The sequence below is a fragment of the Ceratotherium simum genome, chromosome 11 (genome assembly GCF_057802395.1).
Source record: "Ceratotherium simum simum isolate JZ-2026a chromosome 11, ASM5780239v1, whole genome shotgun sequence".
Taxonomy (NCBI): Eukaryota; Metazoa; Chordata; class Mammalia; order Perissodactyla; family Rhinocerotidae; genus Ceratotherium; species Ceratotherium simum.
Genome location: NC_141910.1, coordinates 12,498,000 through 12,513,052, shown reverse-complemented (window position 1 = coordinate 12,513,052; position 15,053 = coordinate 12,498,000). Strand labels below are relative to the sequence as shown.

The 15,053-nt window shown below is 44.5% G+C and overlaps 1 protein-coding gene across 1 annotated transcript in view; it reads right to left on the bottom strand.

Annotated features, from left to right (window-relative positions):
• The window catches only part of SLC4A5 (solute carrier family 4 member 5), a 108,829-nt gene that overhangs the window by 43,043 nt on the left and 50,733 nt on the right, over positions 1–15,053 (bottom strand). Inside the window, exons 7-9 of the mRNA XM_087436553.1 lie at positions 3,846–4,006; positions 2,635–2,790; positions 1,270–1,365 (exon numbers count right to left, since the gene is read on the bottom strand). Coding sequence (XP_087292679.1) covers positions 1,270–1,365; positions 2,635–2,790; positions 3,846–4,006 — 413 coding nt within the window. The remainder of the gene's footprint in view (positions 1–1,269; positions 1,366–2,634; positions 2,791–3,845; positions 4,007–15,053) is intronic.

Genomic DNA, 15,053 nt, shown 5'->3' with positions numbered 1-15,053 from the left:
ACTCCTCCGAATAAAGGCTGAGTCTGCTTGCAGGGTGCAGAGGCCCCTTCAACTCGGCCCTCTTTCCCTCACACCCTCCACTCCCGGTGAACAACTCCTCCTTGCTCCTGGAAAACTCTTCAGTCTCTGAGAAGAGAAGATTCTCTCTCTTCTCCTTTTCTTCTAAAGAGAAGAGAAAACTTCTCTTTAGTCAAAGGGCATGTGCCTTCCCTTTGTGCATTCTGTGGCCTGGGCCACTTCAGGGCAGGGCCACTACACACAAAGTTCTAATCACTTATTTCTGCCTTTTATCTGGGTCCCCACCACTGCACCATCAGGCACAGGGGTGACCTTACACACAGTGAATAACTGAGCGGAAGGCTCATCCCAAAGCCATTTGCCGCCCAATGACCGCTGCCTCCTGGCACCCCTACATGGAATAACCGAGGCCAGGGGAGACTGAGGGGACCCTGGGGTCACTAAGAACAGAGAGAAAAGGCTGAAGCGAACCCTGCTGTGGCCGAGGTCTTGGGCAGGGACCACGCTGCCCCCAAATCATTCCTCGGGCCTGGTCAGGGGCACAACCCTGGGCTGCCCTTGTTCATATCTTGGCATTTTAGTATTTGTGTCTAGCATCTAGTATTTAGTACCTTGGCATAAAGTATTTAAAGAAAAATACTCCTTCACACTGCTTTTTCTTTTCATTTTCCAGGCTCCCTCTTTTCTCTGCCTCACAGCTCACCCCTGGTGAATGACCTGGGAAAGCCCTGTCTGTGACTGTGCACCTCGTGAGCCCCTCACCCATTCCCAGCAGACAGGGGGCTGTCACTGCCAGCATTTCATCATTGTGGTGGCACAAGACTGTCATCCAGTGATGGGAATGTTCTCCAACTATCCTGGGGGAAAGGACCCAGCCTGTTTTTAATTCAGTTTCTAAGAAGGCTTTTCACCAAAAAACAGGGCTAATGATGAGTTTGGTGAAAACAAAGGTATAGACTAAGATAAAAATGCCTAGCACAGAGGATGGAGGATTGATTATACCAAGACTTGATGTAGAGATGTATTTTTCAGAGTAATTATTTAGAAAAATATGGGTAGTAAATTAGGCTCTGAGGGCAGCCCAGGTTTAGGGTGAAAGGTAGAATTCTCCTGAGGCCTGAGAATTGTAGACAGATTCTGGGCTTCAACTCCTCCACCTATGAAAGTCCATGAAAGCTGACATTCCACAGCCGCCGCGGCCAGAACGTGGCCAGAACGCAGCCAATGCGCAATGGCAGAGAACACACTCACACAGGCGTCCGTAGTTTGGGCTCTGCCGCATCCTCAGGTCCTCGGTGGAGTGGTGTAGGCTCGGGCCTGCTGCAGGGCTGCGGGCTGGGCTGCGATCTGGGAGGAGGAACAGAAGGGGTTTGGCAGCTGTGCTGGAGTGGCACAGCCTCTCCCATTAGCCTGGTATATGTTTATAGTCATTTCACCTAAATAAAGCTGGGCTGCGAGACTTGTCTCTTCTCCTTCTAGAAAAAAGCGTGTTTGAGTTGTTTTATTTTTATTTTGTTTGAAGCAATAGTCTGAACAAGATTAGAGAAAATATTTGTACTGTTGAAAGTGAGTTAGATGCACAATTGATTAAACAGGCACCAGGTATTGTAGCCTGGGTCATCCCTGATTCCACCACTTACTTGCTGTGTGACCTTAGGCAAGTAACTTAACCTCTCTGTGCCTCAGGCTCCTCATCTGTAAAATGAGGATGACAAGAGCAGTACCTAGTTGCTTGGTTATTGTGAGGATGTAGCCAGTTAACACATGTGGAGCACTCAGTGCCTGGCACATGGTGAGTGCCGAGTGTATACCTGCTGTTATTACGATATGCTAAACACTTTCCATTTTAAACAATTCATCTAAAGAGATTCCTCAAGGTTCTTTATTTAAGAACTTGTTCTGATTACTGCATTTATCTGACAGGTCCAGCAAGGCTAGTGTTGGGGCATCTCGACTCTGGGATATCAAGAGTGGAGGTTGCAGGTTTGAGACGTGTGCATGGAACGATTCACTCCCCCTAGTGACCCCGGACTCTGAAAATCAGAATGACACCAGCTGCCAGGTACACAGCCCTGGTGCCCTTGAGATGAACCCAGCCTCTTTCACCACCCGAATGTGCTCCGCTTTCTGCCGAGGCTCTCAGCTCCTCTTGGGGGTTTGGTGGGAAACTTTCAAGTGCTTTCCATAAACAAGCCATCACTACCAGCATTTTTCAACCCTGTCTGCACATGAGACTCTTCTGGGGAGCTTTCTAAACTCCCTGCTCCCAAGCCATACCCCAGACCAATTGAATCCAACTCTCCAGGGTGGGTCCTAGGCATTAGGACTCGTTTCAAATCCCCAAGTGATTGCAATGTGCAGCCCAGGCTGAGAACCAGCTCTCTTCCTAGAAATGGTTCTGCTCTGGTGGTGGGGACGACATTGGGGTGTCCTGGGGTCCCTGCAGGCCTGACAGAGAAGGAGGCTGAGGGACCACAAGAACCTCAGAATCTCTCCAGGGTTATGAAGTCCAGAAAGGCCAAGACTCTCCGGCCATCAAGGTGGGCTCACCCGGGCCCCAGGGCCTGACACTGGGCCCCGCATGCCCAATGCCCACCAGCGTACGGCCCGACTCACTGGTGGTGGAGGAGACTGACTTTCCAATGTCGACCAAGGAGCGGTGGATGGGCTTCTTGGTTTGGTGACGGTGTTTCCTCAGGAGGACGTAGCTGACCCTCTCCCGGAGCTCCGGCCGCAGGAGGCCGTCCTCGATTTGCTTCTCAATCACATCATCTAAGTGGGAAACAAACATGCCTGTCCCTGGCGGGGACAGAGCGCCCCGGGGAGTGGGGGTCTTCAGTTTCATCTGTTATTAATAGGGTTAAAAGTGAGCTTGGGGCCGGCCCCATGGTGTAGTGGTTAAATGCGCGTGCTCCGCTGTGGCGACCCAGGTTCAGATCCCAGGCGTGCACCAACGCACCGCTTGTCAGGCCATGCTGTGGCGGTGTTCCATATAAAGTGGAGGAAGATGGGCACGGGTGTTAGCTTACGACCAATCTTCCTCGGCAAAAAAAGAGGAGGATTGGTATGAATGTTAGCTCAGGGCTGATCTTCCTCACACACACACACAAAATGAGCTAAAGGTGACACGGGATGTAGAAATAGTCCTGGCTTTGCCACAAGCTGTGGAAACTTGGGCAAGTCACTAATCCTCCGCCTCCTCACATGTAAAAGGGCGTGTGCATGGCTGTGGGTGTGTGTGCAGGTGGGTGCGTGTGCATGTGGGTGTAGAATTCTCTGTTCTATCTACCTATTGTGAAAAGTAAATGAAATCATACACATGAAAGTACCCCAAGAGGCACAAGAGTACTGTGTTAAATGGTTTTAGTCCTAACATGAATTCTTTTTAGAAGAATATTTTTGGCAAAATCGAACGTGCTAGAACAAAATTTACAAAGAGTTTTAGGGATGAAAAGCAAGTCACCCGCCCTCCCTTTGCCACTCCCCTAAATGAGAGGTAATTTCCTAAAGATGAACGGCAGTCCCTTTACCCTGACAAGAAACAGGTTGCCATGGCAATAGATGTCTCCGACCATTCCAAGAAGCCCCTCTCCCTTTTGCTACATTGCTGGCTGGCATTTCAGAGGATGACCTTTTCCTCTGTTGAGCTCTCCATGGGACTGAAATTTGGAGCAACTGTGACGCTACCTTGGGAGCATCAGACCCCAAGCCTGGTCTCTGCAGAATCAGGCAGGCGTCAGAGGGAGGCGTGTCACCCAGACCAAGGGTAGGCACGAGGTGGGGGGGGCTTCCCCGGTCTGCAGGGACTACGGTGGTCCCTGCCTCACCTATGATCTGTGGTAAGGAGCCGCTGTCCAAGTCCAGCAGCACCGTCCCGGTCTGCAGGCACGTCCGGAGCTCGAAGAGGCTGTGCAGGGACAGTGTAGACACGTGGGGCTTGCTCCAGCGTTCGCCTCCTTCCTCTACCTTTTCTTCAAACTTTATCCACCTGGAAGGGGTGAGGATGGGGCTCAGCATGGCCAGTGCCCTCAGGAGGAGCCTCTATCTGGGTCTCCCCAGGAGAGGGATGTCGGCCTGCACGTCATGCTATGCACGCGGTTGGGGCGTCGGTCCTAGACTCACAGGCAGAAGATCTCTTGGGGACCCCCTCCCTCTGTCCCCCACTCCTCCTGACCCTGTCATGCTCAGGGCAAAGTGGCTTCCAGAAAACAACCATAAATAGGCACGAAGGATCTTTTTGGGGGTGGTAGAAATGTTCTAAAATTGGACTTGGTGATGGTTGCACAACTCTGTACATTTTCTAAAAATCATTTAATTGTACTTAAAATGAGGGAACTTTATGGTATGATATAATAATAAAGCTATTAAAAAATTCCTCAACTGGACCCTGGTCACCTGGGGCTGGTCACACGTGTGTTCAGTGTGTGCCTTGTGGGGTGTGGTTTGCTGGGAGCAGGGAAACGTTCCCTGACAAAAAGACTTCCCCTTGGGTTCTGCTGCAGGGCCCAAGGTTTCCACGTGTCCCACCCTGGATTTTGGTTCTGAAACTTCACGTTAAAATCCAGGTGTCATCTGGGGAAGGAGAGAAATTAAACGAAGGATGTGTAGGAATTTGTCCTTTCTAGAGGCCTCGGAATCATAGGTTGCATGGAGGGGGTGAGTGGGGAGGCCTTGGACAGTTGGCCAGAGGCAGCGCCGGCCTATTCCTCCCCCACAGAGGGCAGCACCAGACAGCCTGGAGAGCTGCCAGAGAGCAGGGTCAGCCAGCTCCGCTCAAATCAGTGGGTAGCTTCAAGCTATGCCAATTAAAATCCCAAGGGAGTATTTTTGGACGGTGACTATCTAATTCTAAAGTTCCTCTCCAAAAGTAAATGTCTGAGAATGGTTGGGGAATGTCTAAAAAATAAGAATGGGAATGGGAGGTGCTTTGAGCAGATATAAAAACTTGCTGAAAAGCTTGAATAATTAAAACAGTGTGATTCCAATGCAGATATAGAGAAAGAGACCAATGGGACCAACAGTCCAGAAACAGACCTGGCCCCCATGGGAATTTGGGTTTTGATGGAGGAGTTGTTTAAAAGACGACCAACCTAAAAATAAAAAAAGTTACTTCTCATCAAACACAATATTAAATTCTAGACAGATTGACATCTAAACAAAAATAAATCTATAATGGAATATTAATGAGCCTTAAAAAGGAAAGAAATTCTGACACATGCTATAACATGGATGAACCCTGACGACACCAGCTAGGTGAAATAAGCCAGTCACTAAAGGACAAATACCGCATGATTCCACATATCTGAGGTTTCTAGGGTAGCCAAATTCACAGAGACAGACAATAGAATGATGGTTATCACGGACTGAGGGGAGGGGGCAGTGAGAGTTATTGTTTAATGGGTACAGAGTTTCAGTTTTGCAAGATGAAAAGAGTTCTGGAGATGGATGATGGTGATGGTTACACAACTATGTGAATGTACTTAATGCCACTGACCTGTACACTTAAAGATGGTTATAATGGTAAAGTTTATGTTATGTATATTTTACCACAATTAAAATAAATAAATTTTTTAAAATCTATAAACAAAAATATAAATATCGTAGAAGAGAATACAGGAAAGCAGTCTTTTTTTTTTTTTTTTTTTTTTTTTTTTATGAGGAAGATCACCCCTGAGCTAACATTCGATGCCAATCCTCCTCTTTTTCCTGAGGAAGATTGGCCCTGGGCTAACATCTGTGCCCATCTTCCTCCACTTTAGATGAGACGCCGCCACAGCATGGCTTGACAAGTGCTGCATCGGTGCGTACCAGGGATCTGAACCTGCGAACCCTGGGCCACCTAAGTGGAGCGCGCACACTTAACTGCTGCGCCACCAGGCCAGCTCCAGGAAAGTAGTCTTATATTCTCGGTTGTGGAGAGTGACTTCCTAAACAAAGTGTAAAATGGCAAAGGAAAAAAAAATGCACAGATTTTGTTACATAAACTAAAACTTCTGTATAACAAAATAAGACATAAACGAAGTTCAAAGAAATGTAACATATTGGGAAAATATTTGCAATCAATAGGACATCCAAGGACTGATATTTATAATATAGCAAAACTCCTTCCCATCAATAAGAAAAACTCAAATTACTCAAGTGAAAAGCGAACTATTCTGAAAAGATAAAAAACATATAAAAAGATGTTCAACTTTACTTGTAATCAACAACATTTAAATTATTGCAAATGAAACAACATTCTTCACTTGTCATATTGGCAAAAACGAAAAAGACTGACAACTTCCTGTGCTGGTGAAAACAACACAGGTGGGGATGGGCGCTCAGTTACTGGATGTATGTATATAGTGCATGTATGTATGTCTACACTGTATGTATGTATACAGTGCATGTATGTATGTCTACACTGTATGTATGTATACAGTACATGTATGTATGTCTACACTGCATGTGTGTACATAGTGTATGTATGTATGTCTACACTGTATGTATGCATACAGTGCATGTATGTATGTCTACACTGTATGTATTACATAGTGTATGTATGTATGTCTACACTGCATGTATGTATATAGTATATATATGTATGTAGACACTGTACGTATGTATATAGTGTATATATGTATGTATGTCTACACTGCATGTATGTATATAGTGTATATCTACACTGTGTGTATGTATATAGTGTATGTATGTATGTCTACACTGTATGTATGTATATAGTGTGTGTATGTATGTCTACACTGTATGTATGTATATAGTGTATGTATGTAGGTATGTCTACACTATTTGTCTACATAGTGTATGTTATGTCTAGACTGTATGTATGTATATAGTGTATGTATGTATGTCTACACTGTATGTATGTATATAGTGTGTGTATGTATGTATACACCATATGTATATACATAGCATATATTATGTCTACACTGTATGTACGTATATAGTGTATGTATGTATGTATACACTGTACGTATGTATACAGTGTAGCACCACAGCCTTCTTGCTGTGGGGAACTGAGCAGTCTCTTTCAACATTTAGCAGGCATATCTTTTGACCAGGCAGTCCATTTCTAGGCAATTATCACAGGAATATCATGACACATCCGCACACAGTAATAAGTATACCAGGATGCTCACTGCAGCTTTGTCCGTTAAGGTGAAGAATTGGTGGGCCGGGCCCGTGGCTTAGCAGTTAAGTGCACGCGCTCCGCTGCTGGCGGCCCGGGTTCGCATCCCGGGCGCGCACCAACGCACTGCTTCTCCAGCCATGCTGAGGCCGCCTCCCATATACAAGAACTAGAAGGATGTGCAGCTATGACATACAACTATCTACTGGGGCTTTGGGGGAAAAAATAAATAAATAAAATTAAAAAAAAAAAAAGGTGAAGAATTGGAGAGAATTGAATTGAAAGAATTGAAGCCAGTTTTCAGTAGGGGCATGGTCCCATCCATTCCCTACGTCCATGTTGCAGAATACCTCTCAGAGGTAAAAAGTATGAGGGTGAACTCTGCACACTAAGAAGATGGACAATACCATCCCATTTGATTAAAAAAAAAAAGAAAAACACACACACATTTGTGTATTTGTGCATTTGTGTCTGAAGACGCCCAGCAGAAGTTTTGGAAGGATACCTGTCAAATGGCTAACAATGGTTCCTGCTGAGGAGAGTTAACCCAAATTAACTCTATTTGGGTTAATTAGCACAGTAAGAGTGCAGCCTGTGGAGCAAGAGACCAGATTTGGAATCCCAGCTCCACCATTCACTAGCTGTGGGCCTTGGGCAAGATACTTAATCTCACATACCTTTGTTTTCTTCAGGAATAATAATAGTATATAGCAATTAGAGCAGTGCCTGGCACATAACGCACATTCTGTTAGTGTTAGCTATTGACACAAAAATAAAGAATATTGCCTTTGTAATTTTAGAAACAATAAAAAAATAAGAAAGTAAAGGCATTCAAAGCTCTCCCAACCAGAAGACACCATAGTTGATATTTGATGACTATCATCGCAGATCTCTGTGTGCACGGATGCATATGTGCATGCACGCACAAGCACACATACACAATTTTACATTAATGACACCAAAAGGGCATAATATGGACATTCTTTCATGTCTATAAATGTCTATAAGTATTCATATCATTTAAGAGCTCTTTAGTATTCCATTGTATGAATGGACCATAATTGATATGAATAATCCTCACTTGGTCGACATTTAGATTATTTCTAATTATTCTTTATTATAAACAAGGCTGCTATGAATATCCTTGACCCTTGCTCATTAATTTCCTTGGGATCAACTCTCAGAAGTGGCGTTGTTGTGTCTGCATATTTTTAAGTGTTTGACATACATCGCCAAACTCTTCTCCAGAAACCTCGTGTCAATTTATACTTCCACCCACATACAGGAGACCTCACATTTTTCTGAAGCGTCTCAAACTCTACTATTGTCATTCTTTGTCACCTTTGTTCATTTGGTAATTGAAAAATTATATCACATTTACATTCTTTTGATTACCAGTGAGGTCGAACCTCTTCTCCTCTGTCAGATTTCCTCTTTACACAATTGTGTGAGTATTTTGCATTATCAATGTTTAACATCCTGATCCAATTCGTTTATTTGAGACCAGTTACTCAGGCACCTGGTGAGGCCCTGGGGGCTTGGATGGACACAGGATGGGGAAGTTTGATTAGAAAAGGCCTGGAAGGTGAAGACCTAAAACATGGAGGCTGGAGCAGAGACTACACAGACACTTGCCTCAGAGACTCACCGAAGTGGAGCTGACTGTTTTAATGCGGAAATCTGTTTGAGGGAACATCATGTAAATTATGAAGATCCAAGTCTGTATGATACCAACACAAAGTTTTTCTAAAAGTTGTATTAACATAAGGGTTTGCAAGGAAGAGATCGAAGGACAAGCCCAAGTGTTTTGGTCAAGACGAGGCTCACCTTCTCCCTGAGAGTCTTTGTCCTATTCAAGCAATTGTATCGCCCTTTATTTTTTCTCAAAATACACAAGATAAATTATACTGTCACCTTGTCACTGAACATCCTTTTGCTACTCCACAGCCTTACTCCATTCACCCAAAAGTGTGACGTGTCTCAGTGCACATGGCCACTTGGGTTGATTGCTCTCTACACTGTCTCATAAACATTCTGGGTGGACGTTCTCGGGCAGCTCTCTTCCATGACATCCCATTCTTCAGCTTTCTAACTATATAAACGCAACTATTCCTGGAAGGAGTGGGTGAGAGCATGCCTCCTCTTTGAAACATCCTCTATTAACTCTAGATAGCAAAGACAATGGGTCCTTTCCACCCCCTGGGACTTGAACTATTTGTACTGTGGCAGGCACCCACAAAACATTAGCTCTATGCAGAAACAGACAAGGGCATCAACTCACCTGAGCACAGTCTGCAGAAAAGCAAAGTTACCTATTTCTGGGTTCAGGGCAATGCCAGAACTAGACTCCTGCTACCAGCATCCCTTGAGAACTTGGTTTCAAAAAATTCCAGGATACTCGACAACTTCACTAGGGATGCTCTCTAGTCCTCCTTGCAACTATTTTGGGAATCCAGATGTTGAAACAGCAAGCCTGTCACCTGGAATTTAATTTTGTGTTTTTAATGGCTATAGCTAGATATTGAACTCACTTTCCCCTTCAGTGGAACATGAAAACACGGGGGACCCAAGATCTGCAGCAGTGGTTTTCAACTCTGGCTGCCTATTAGAATTGCCTGGGGAAATTATAGAAATTACTGATGCCTGTTTGGTCACCCCATCAGGAGGGTGGCCTGGTCATGGAAACTCCCAGTTTATCTGACTGTGCCCTGTGGGTTGAGGGGCCCCTGCTCTGTAACCCTATAGAACTGTGGGACTCAGGGACAGTTTGACCTGTCTGGGGGTCCAATGTGGGCAGCAGCTCTGTGCACATGGGTCCCATTCTCCTTATACAAGAGGGAACATGGCTTCTTTCCCTTAGAATGGCTCCGAGAACACCAGCTGAAAGAGTGGAACCAGATCTCCAGAGCCTCCTTCCTAGTGTGGCCATTCCTTGCTTTCCTGTCTCTGATTTCACAACTGGAGTACACACTCTACACCAGTGCGTCTCAAATGTTAATGTGCACACAAATAACCTGGAGATGTTGTTAAAATGCAGATTCTGATTCAGCAGGTCTGGGATGGGGTCCAAGATTCTGCATCTCTAACACGCTCCCAGGCATGCTGATGCTGCTGGTCTGCAGGTCACCTTTGAGGATCGTGGGTCTACGCAGCAGAAAGGCCTCTTTCCTCTCTGTTTTCCAGATATGACTCCTCCTTTCTCCATGGCTCAGCAAGAGCACCACTTCCTCAGCAAAGCTCTCGCACTTATCCTGCTTGTTTCTCCTGTAACAAACACCTAGGACAGGGATCTCAAACTTAAGCACGCATCAGTATCACCTGGAAGGCTTGTGAAACTACAGCTCACTGGATCTCACTCCAGGTTTCTGATTCCGTAGGTCTTGGGTGGCGGGGAGGGAGTGCCAAGAATCTGCGCAGTTCTAGCAAGTTCCCAGGTGATGCTGATGCTGCTGATCCAGGGACCACACTTGAAGAACCGCTATCCTCTGACAACGATTCTTCAACTTGAATGCACATAAAAATATCTCAGATGCTTTTAAAATCTTGATGTCTAGGTCATATCCTAGATGAGTTTACACCAGAATATCTGGGCAGGATCTAGGCAACTCTGCTACAGACTGTTCTAGGTAAAGTTCCTGACTTCTGGGGCTCAGAGGCTAAAATAACAATTAATTATAGTCAATTGTGTTTCCCGGTTGTCTTGGTATATACCTGCCTCCCCAATAGACATCCCTGTCCTTGAGGACAGGGACCACTGTTTCCTCTCTGGTGTCCCCTTACCATCCCCTGCCCAGAGCAGCTCTCATTAAATGCTTGCTCCCTCCTGCTTGAGGGTAGTGAGGCAGTGAGTGTCTGCCTTCTGATGGAAGCAGACACTAACACCTATGAAACAGTCTTGTGAAAAACTCAGACAGGAATCACATAAGCCTGGTCCCAACTATCACATGTTAAACACCACCATAGGGACGCAATAAACAAAATCCAGAACATGAAAGACCATATAGGACAAATGATGCAGCTTCTTTAGCAATAACAACAACAGCAAGGGAAAAATAAAGGTGGAGGAACCTGTAGATCAAAATTGATTTAAGAGACATAGCTCCCAAATGCAATGTGTGGACCAATTATATTAAAAAATATGAGACAATCTGATCAAGATGGACACTGCCTGGATAATTCAATGAAAATAAGGAATTACTGTCATTTTCTTAAAAGGTGACAGTGGTATTGTGGTTGTGTTAAAAAGAAAGAGGCCTTGGGGCCGGCCCAGTTGCACAGTGGTTAAGTTTGCGCACTCCACTTCAGCAGCCCGGGGTTCACAGGTTCGGATCCTGGGTCCACACCTACACACTGCTCATCAAGCCATGCTGTGGCAGCAACCCACAGAGGAAGACTGGCACAGATGTTAGCTCAGGGCCAATCTTCCTCACCAAAAAAAAAAAAAAAAGACGCCTTTACCCAAATGAATTGAAAACAGAGTCTTGAAGATGTATTTGTACATCCATGTACACAGCAGTATTACTCACAGTAGCTAAAATGTAGAAGCAACTCAAGTGTCCACCAATGGATGAATGGATAACCAAAATGTGGTATATACACTCAATGGAATATTATTCAGCCATGAAAAGAAAGGAAATTCTAACATATCCTACAATATGGACGAACCTTGAGGACATTATGCAAAGTGAAATAAGCCAGTCATGAAAAGACAAATACTGTATGATTCCACTTATGTGAGGCATTTAGAGAAGTCAAATTCATAAAAACAGAAAGCAGAATGGTGGTTCCCAGGGGCTGGGGGGAGGAGGGAATGGGGAGTTATTGTTTAATGGGTACTGAGTTTCAGTTTTATAAGATGAAAGAGCTATGGAGATGGATGGTGGTGATAGTTGCACAACATTATGAATGTATTTAATACCACTAAACTATACACTTAAAAAGAGTTAAGATGGTACTTTACCACAATAAAAAAAATTGGGAAAGAAAGAAAGGTTTTATCTTTTAGAGACACGTACTGAAACATTTACAGATGGAATGATATGGTGTCTAGGATTTGTGTCAGCATGGCCCTGTGTGTGTGTCTGGGGTAGTGAGTGGGGGATAGAGACACAAGATTGGCCAGGAGTTAGCTGGTAACCACTGAAGCTGGGTGATAGGTATGTGGGGGTTCATTCTACTACATACTACTTTCGCATAGATTTGAATTTTCCATAATAAAACGTTTAGCCACTTTTCAGGATGAATAAAGGAATGGGCTCTTTAAATAGCTCTCTGACTAAAGCCAGGCTTAAAAACTCTTGGGAGCCTAATAAAACGGCTAATGTGTAATCCCAAGCAACTCATTGCAAAGTGACCTTTACACCACGGTTGGCTTCAAAAAGTGGGGAATTAGAGTTGGAGACACAGACCAAGTGGAAAGAAAATCTCCAGCTGGAAAAGGATTCTCAGGGATTTTGTCCAGGGGCAGGCAGCAGGTGCCCCTCTCCCAGCTGGGATGGAGCTGAACAGAACCTCAAAGAGTCACATGTCACACAAAGCAGTTCGCTGTCACGCAAAGGGTGTCTAGACCTGAGTCCTTCTCTGTGACTAGTAACTCGGTCACAGATACCATTAGAGGAAGTCGCTGTTCAGTTAATATCAAGAGCAGTAGAAAGCAGATGCGGCAAGCTACCAGGCACAGCCCAGGCTTTCCAACGCTCAACCCACAGGATGTGAGAAGAAGGGGGAGGGCCTCCTTTTAGCATCTGGAAAGGGCTGAAAACCAAGAGACCTGAATTCTAGGTCCATTCTCAGATGGAGACCTAAATTACACTCCCACTGACCCTGCCCTGGCTAGCAGGTGTATCAGCAGCTCTCAACCTTCGCTGCATTAGGATCATTGGGCGCTTTTTACACATTTCAACGTCCAGCTGAACCTCAGACTAATGACATCAGAATCGCAGGGGCCCAAGAGTCAGACATCAGTACTTTTTCAAAGGAAGACGTAAGTCTTTGAGAAGACAAAACAACTAACGGGCCACTGTGTGTGGTTAGATAAGAGTAACATCTGGAGACTAAAGATGAACACTGCAATTGGAGTGAAGGTTCTTTCTTTCTGTACCTATTTTGCATATCAATACTATTAAATTGTGTCCTGGTTAATTTGTTTGCAAAAATTCCCCTTAGAACATCCTAATTTTAAAGATTTAAAAAAATGTAATCTCTTATAGAATGCAACTTTTAATGTTGGGGTTACGTTGCCTCTAAACATTTGTTTTAAGATTTATATTCGAGGGCCGGCCCTGTGGCTTGGTGGTTAAGTGCGCGCGCTGCGATGCTGGTGGCCCGGGTTCGGATCCCGGGTGTGCATCGAGGCACCACTTCTCCGTCCATCCTGAGGCCGAGTCCCACATACAGCAACTAGAAGGATGTGCAGCTATGACATACAACTATCTACTGGGGCTTTGGGGGGAAAAAATAAAATAAATAAAATCTTTAAAAAAAAAAAAAAAGATTTATATTCGAGTGAATTATTTTCTTAGATGAAGTTAAGTTTATTCACCTGAAAGTTGTGGAATACACACCCTATCTAATGGCCTCGCTGACTTCATTCTGTAACTCTTCCATCCCCACCCCATCACCCATCATCCAAAGACTTGATTTCCATGTTTTAGTTACAAAGCATCGAGACACAGGGTTTTTGCTTTCTGGCTAAGGCCTGCTGGTAATAAATTTTGTGACACTAACAGATTCATTTCTTAAAAGTAATGTGAATGTGAGTTTTTCCCTAATATCCAGCAAAGCTATTTAACTTCACATTGAGGCATGTCAGTGCCCTGAATTTTCCAGCAGAAGCCAAAGGCCAGGGTTAATTTTCTTATGGGCCAATGAAGAATTTTCCCAGAGATGTCTGAGGACCCATCTCGCTAGTTTCAGTCTTTGACAGAGGCACCAAGAAGTGATTTGTGGGAAGAAAGTTTTTCAAAAGGGGAACTCCTAAGCAAATTCTAGTCCATTCCTACAATACTTGACAAACTCTTACTACATAATAACAAGCACATGCATTAAAATACGCATGTGAAACAATGCAAAATGTTTCTACAACTGATTAAAACTACAGATATGATGTGTATGTTCACAAACCGAACTTGACAGTGAATTTGAAAGATTACTAATTATAAAAGACTGAGTGGACAGGCATGGGTCAAGGGTCAACATGCATATACAGAAGTTTAGAAGGTACCAGCAGGAGCCGATAAGCACCAGAACACCAAGCTTGATAGTGAATTTGAAAAATTACAAATTATAAAAGACTGAATGGACAGGCATGGGTCAAGGGTCAACACACATATACAGAAGTTTAGAAGGTACCAGCAGGAGCTGATGAGCACCAGAAAGGCCTCACAATGTTTTTGGGGTATCTACTCCACACTAGATTCAGAAAGTTGTCTTTTTATAGTCGCAGAGATGATTAGGTCCAGGGATACTGACTAACGCTAACCAAGTTCACAAGGGCTGATGGATAAACCCAAAGGCCAATTATTTAATTTACAATGAGATTTACAACAGTTATGGGGGTTAGTTACTCTCATCTTCTAGCCCTTGCATCCTCTCCTTTTAGGCAGAGGTACAGAGAAAGCCAAATTATCATCAGGAAGGTATAGAATCAGAATGAGGCACATTAGCTAAATGATTCAAATGTTTAATAGAACCAGGATAAGATGTCTAGAATCTTCCATCTCTGCAGATGAGATTTGCCTGGGACTGGGACCAGACAGGTGGGGACCTCTGGCCTAGACTGTTCTGGAATGAACCCCACACCCTTCCATGTCTTCCCCTTTTGCTGGCCTAGGAGTCTCCTCTCAGGGCCTTCAGTTAGGCAGTGAATTTGGGCCTTACTGGAGAACCACCTCTTCCCAGAAAGTGCTCC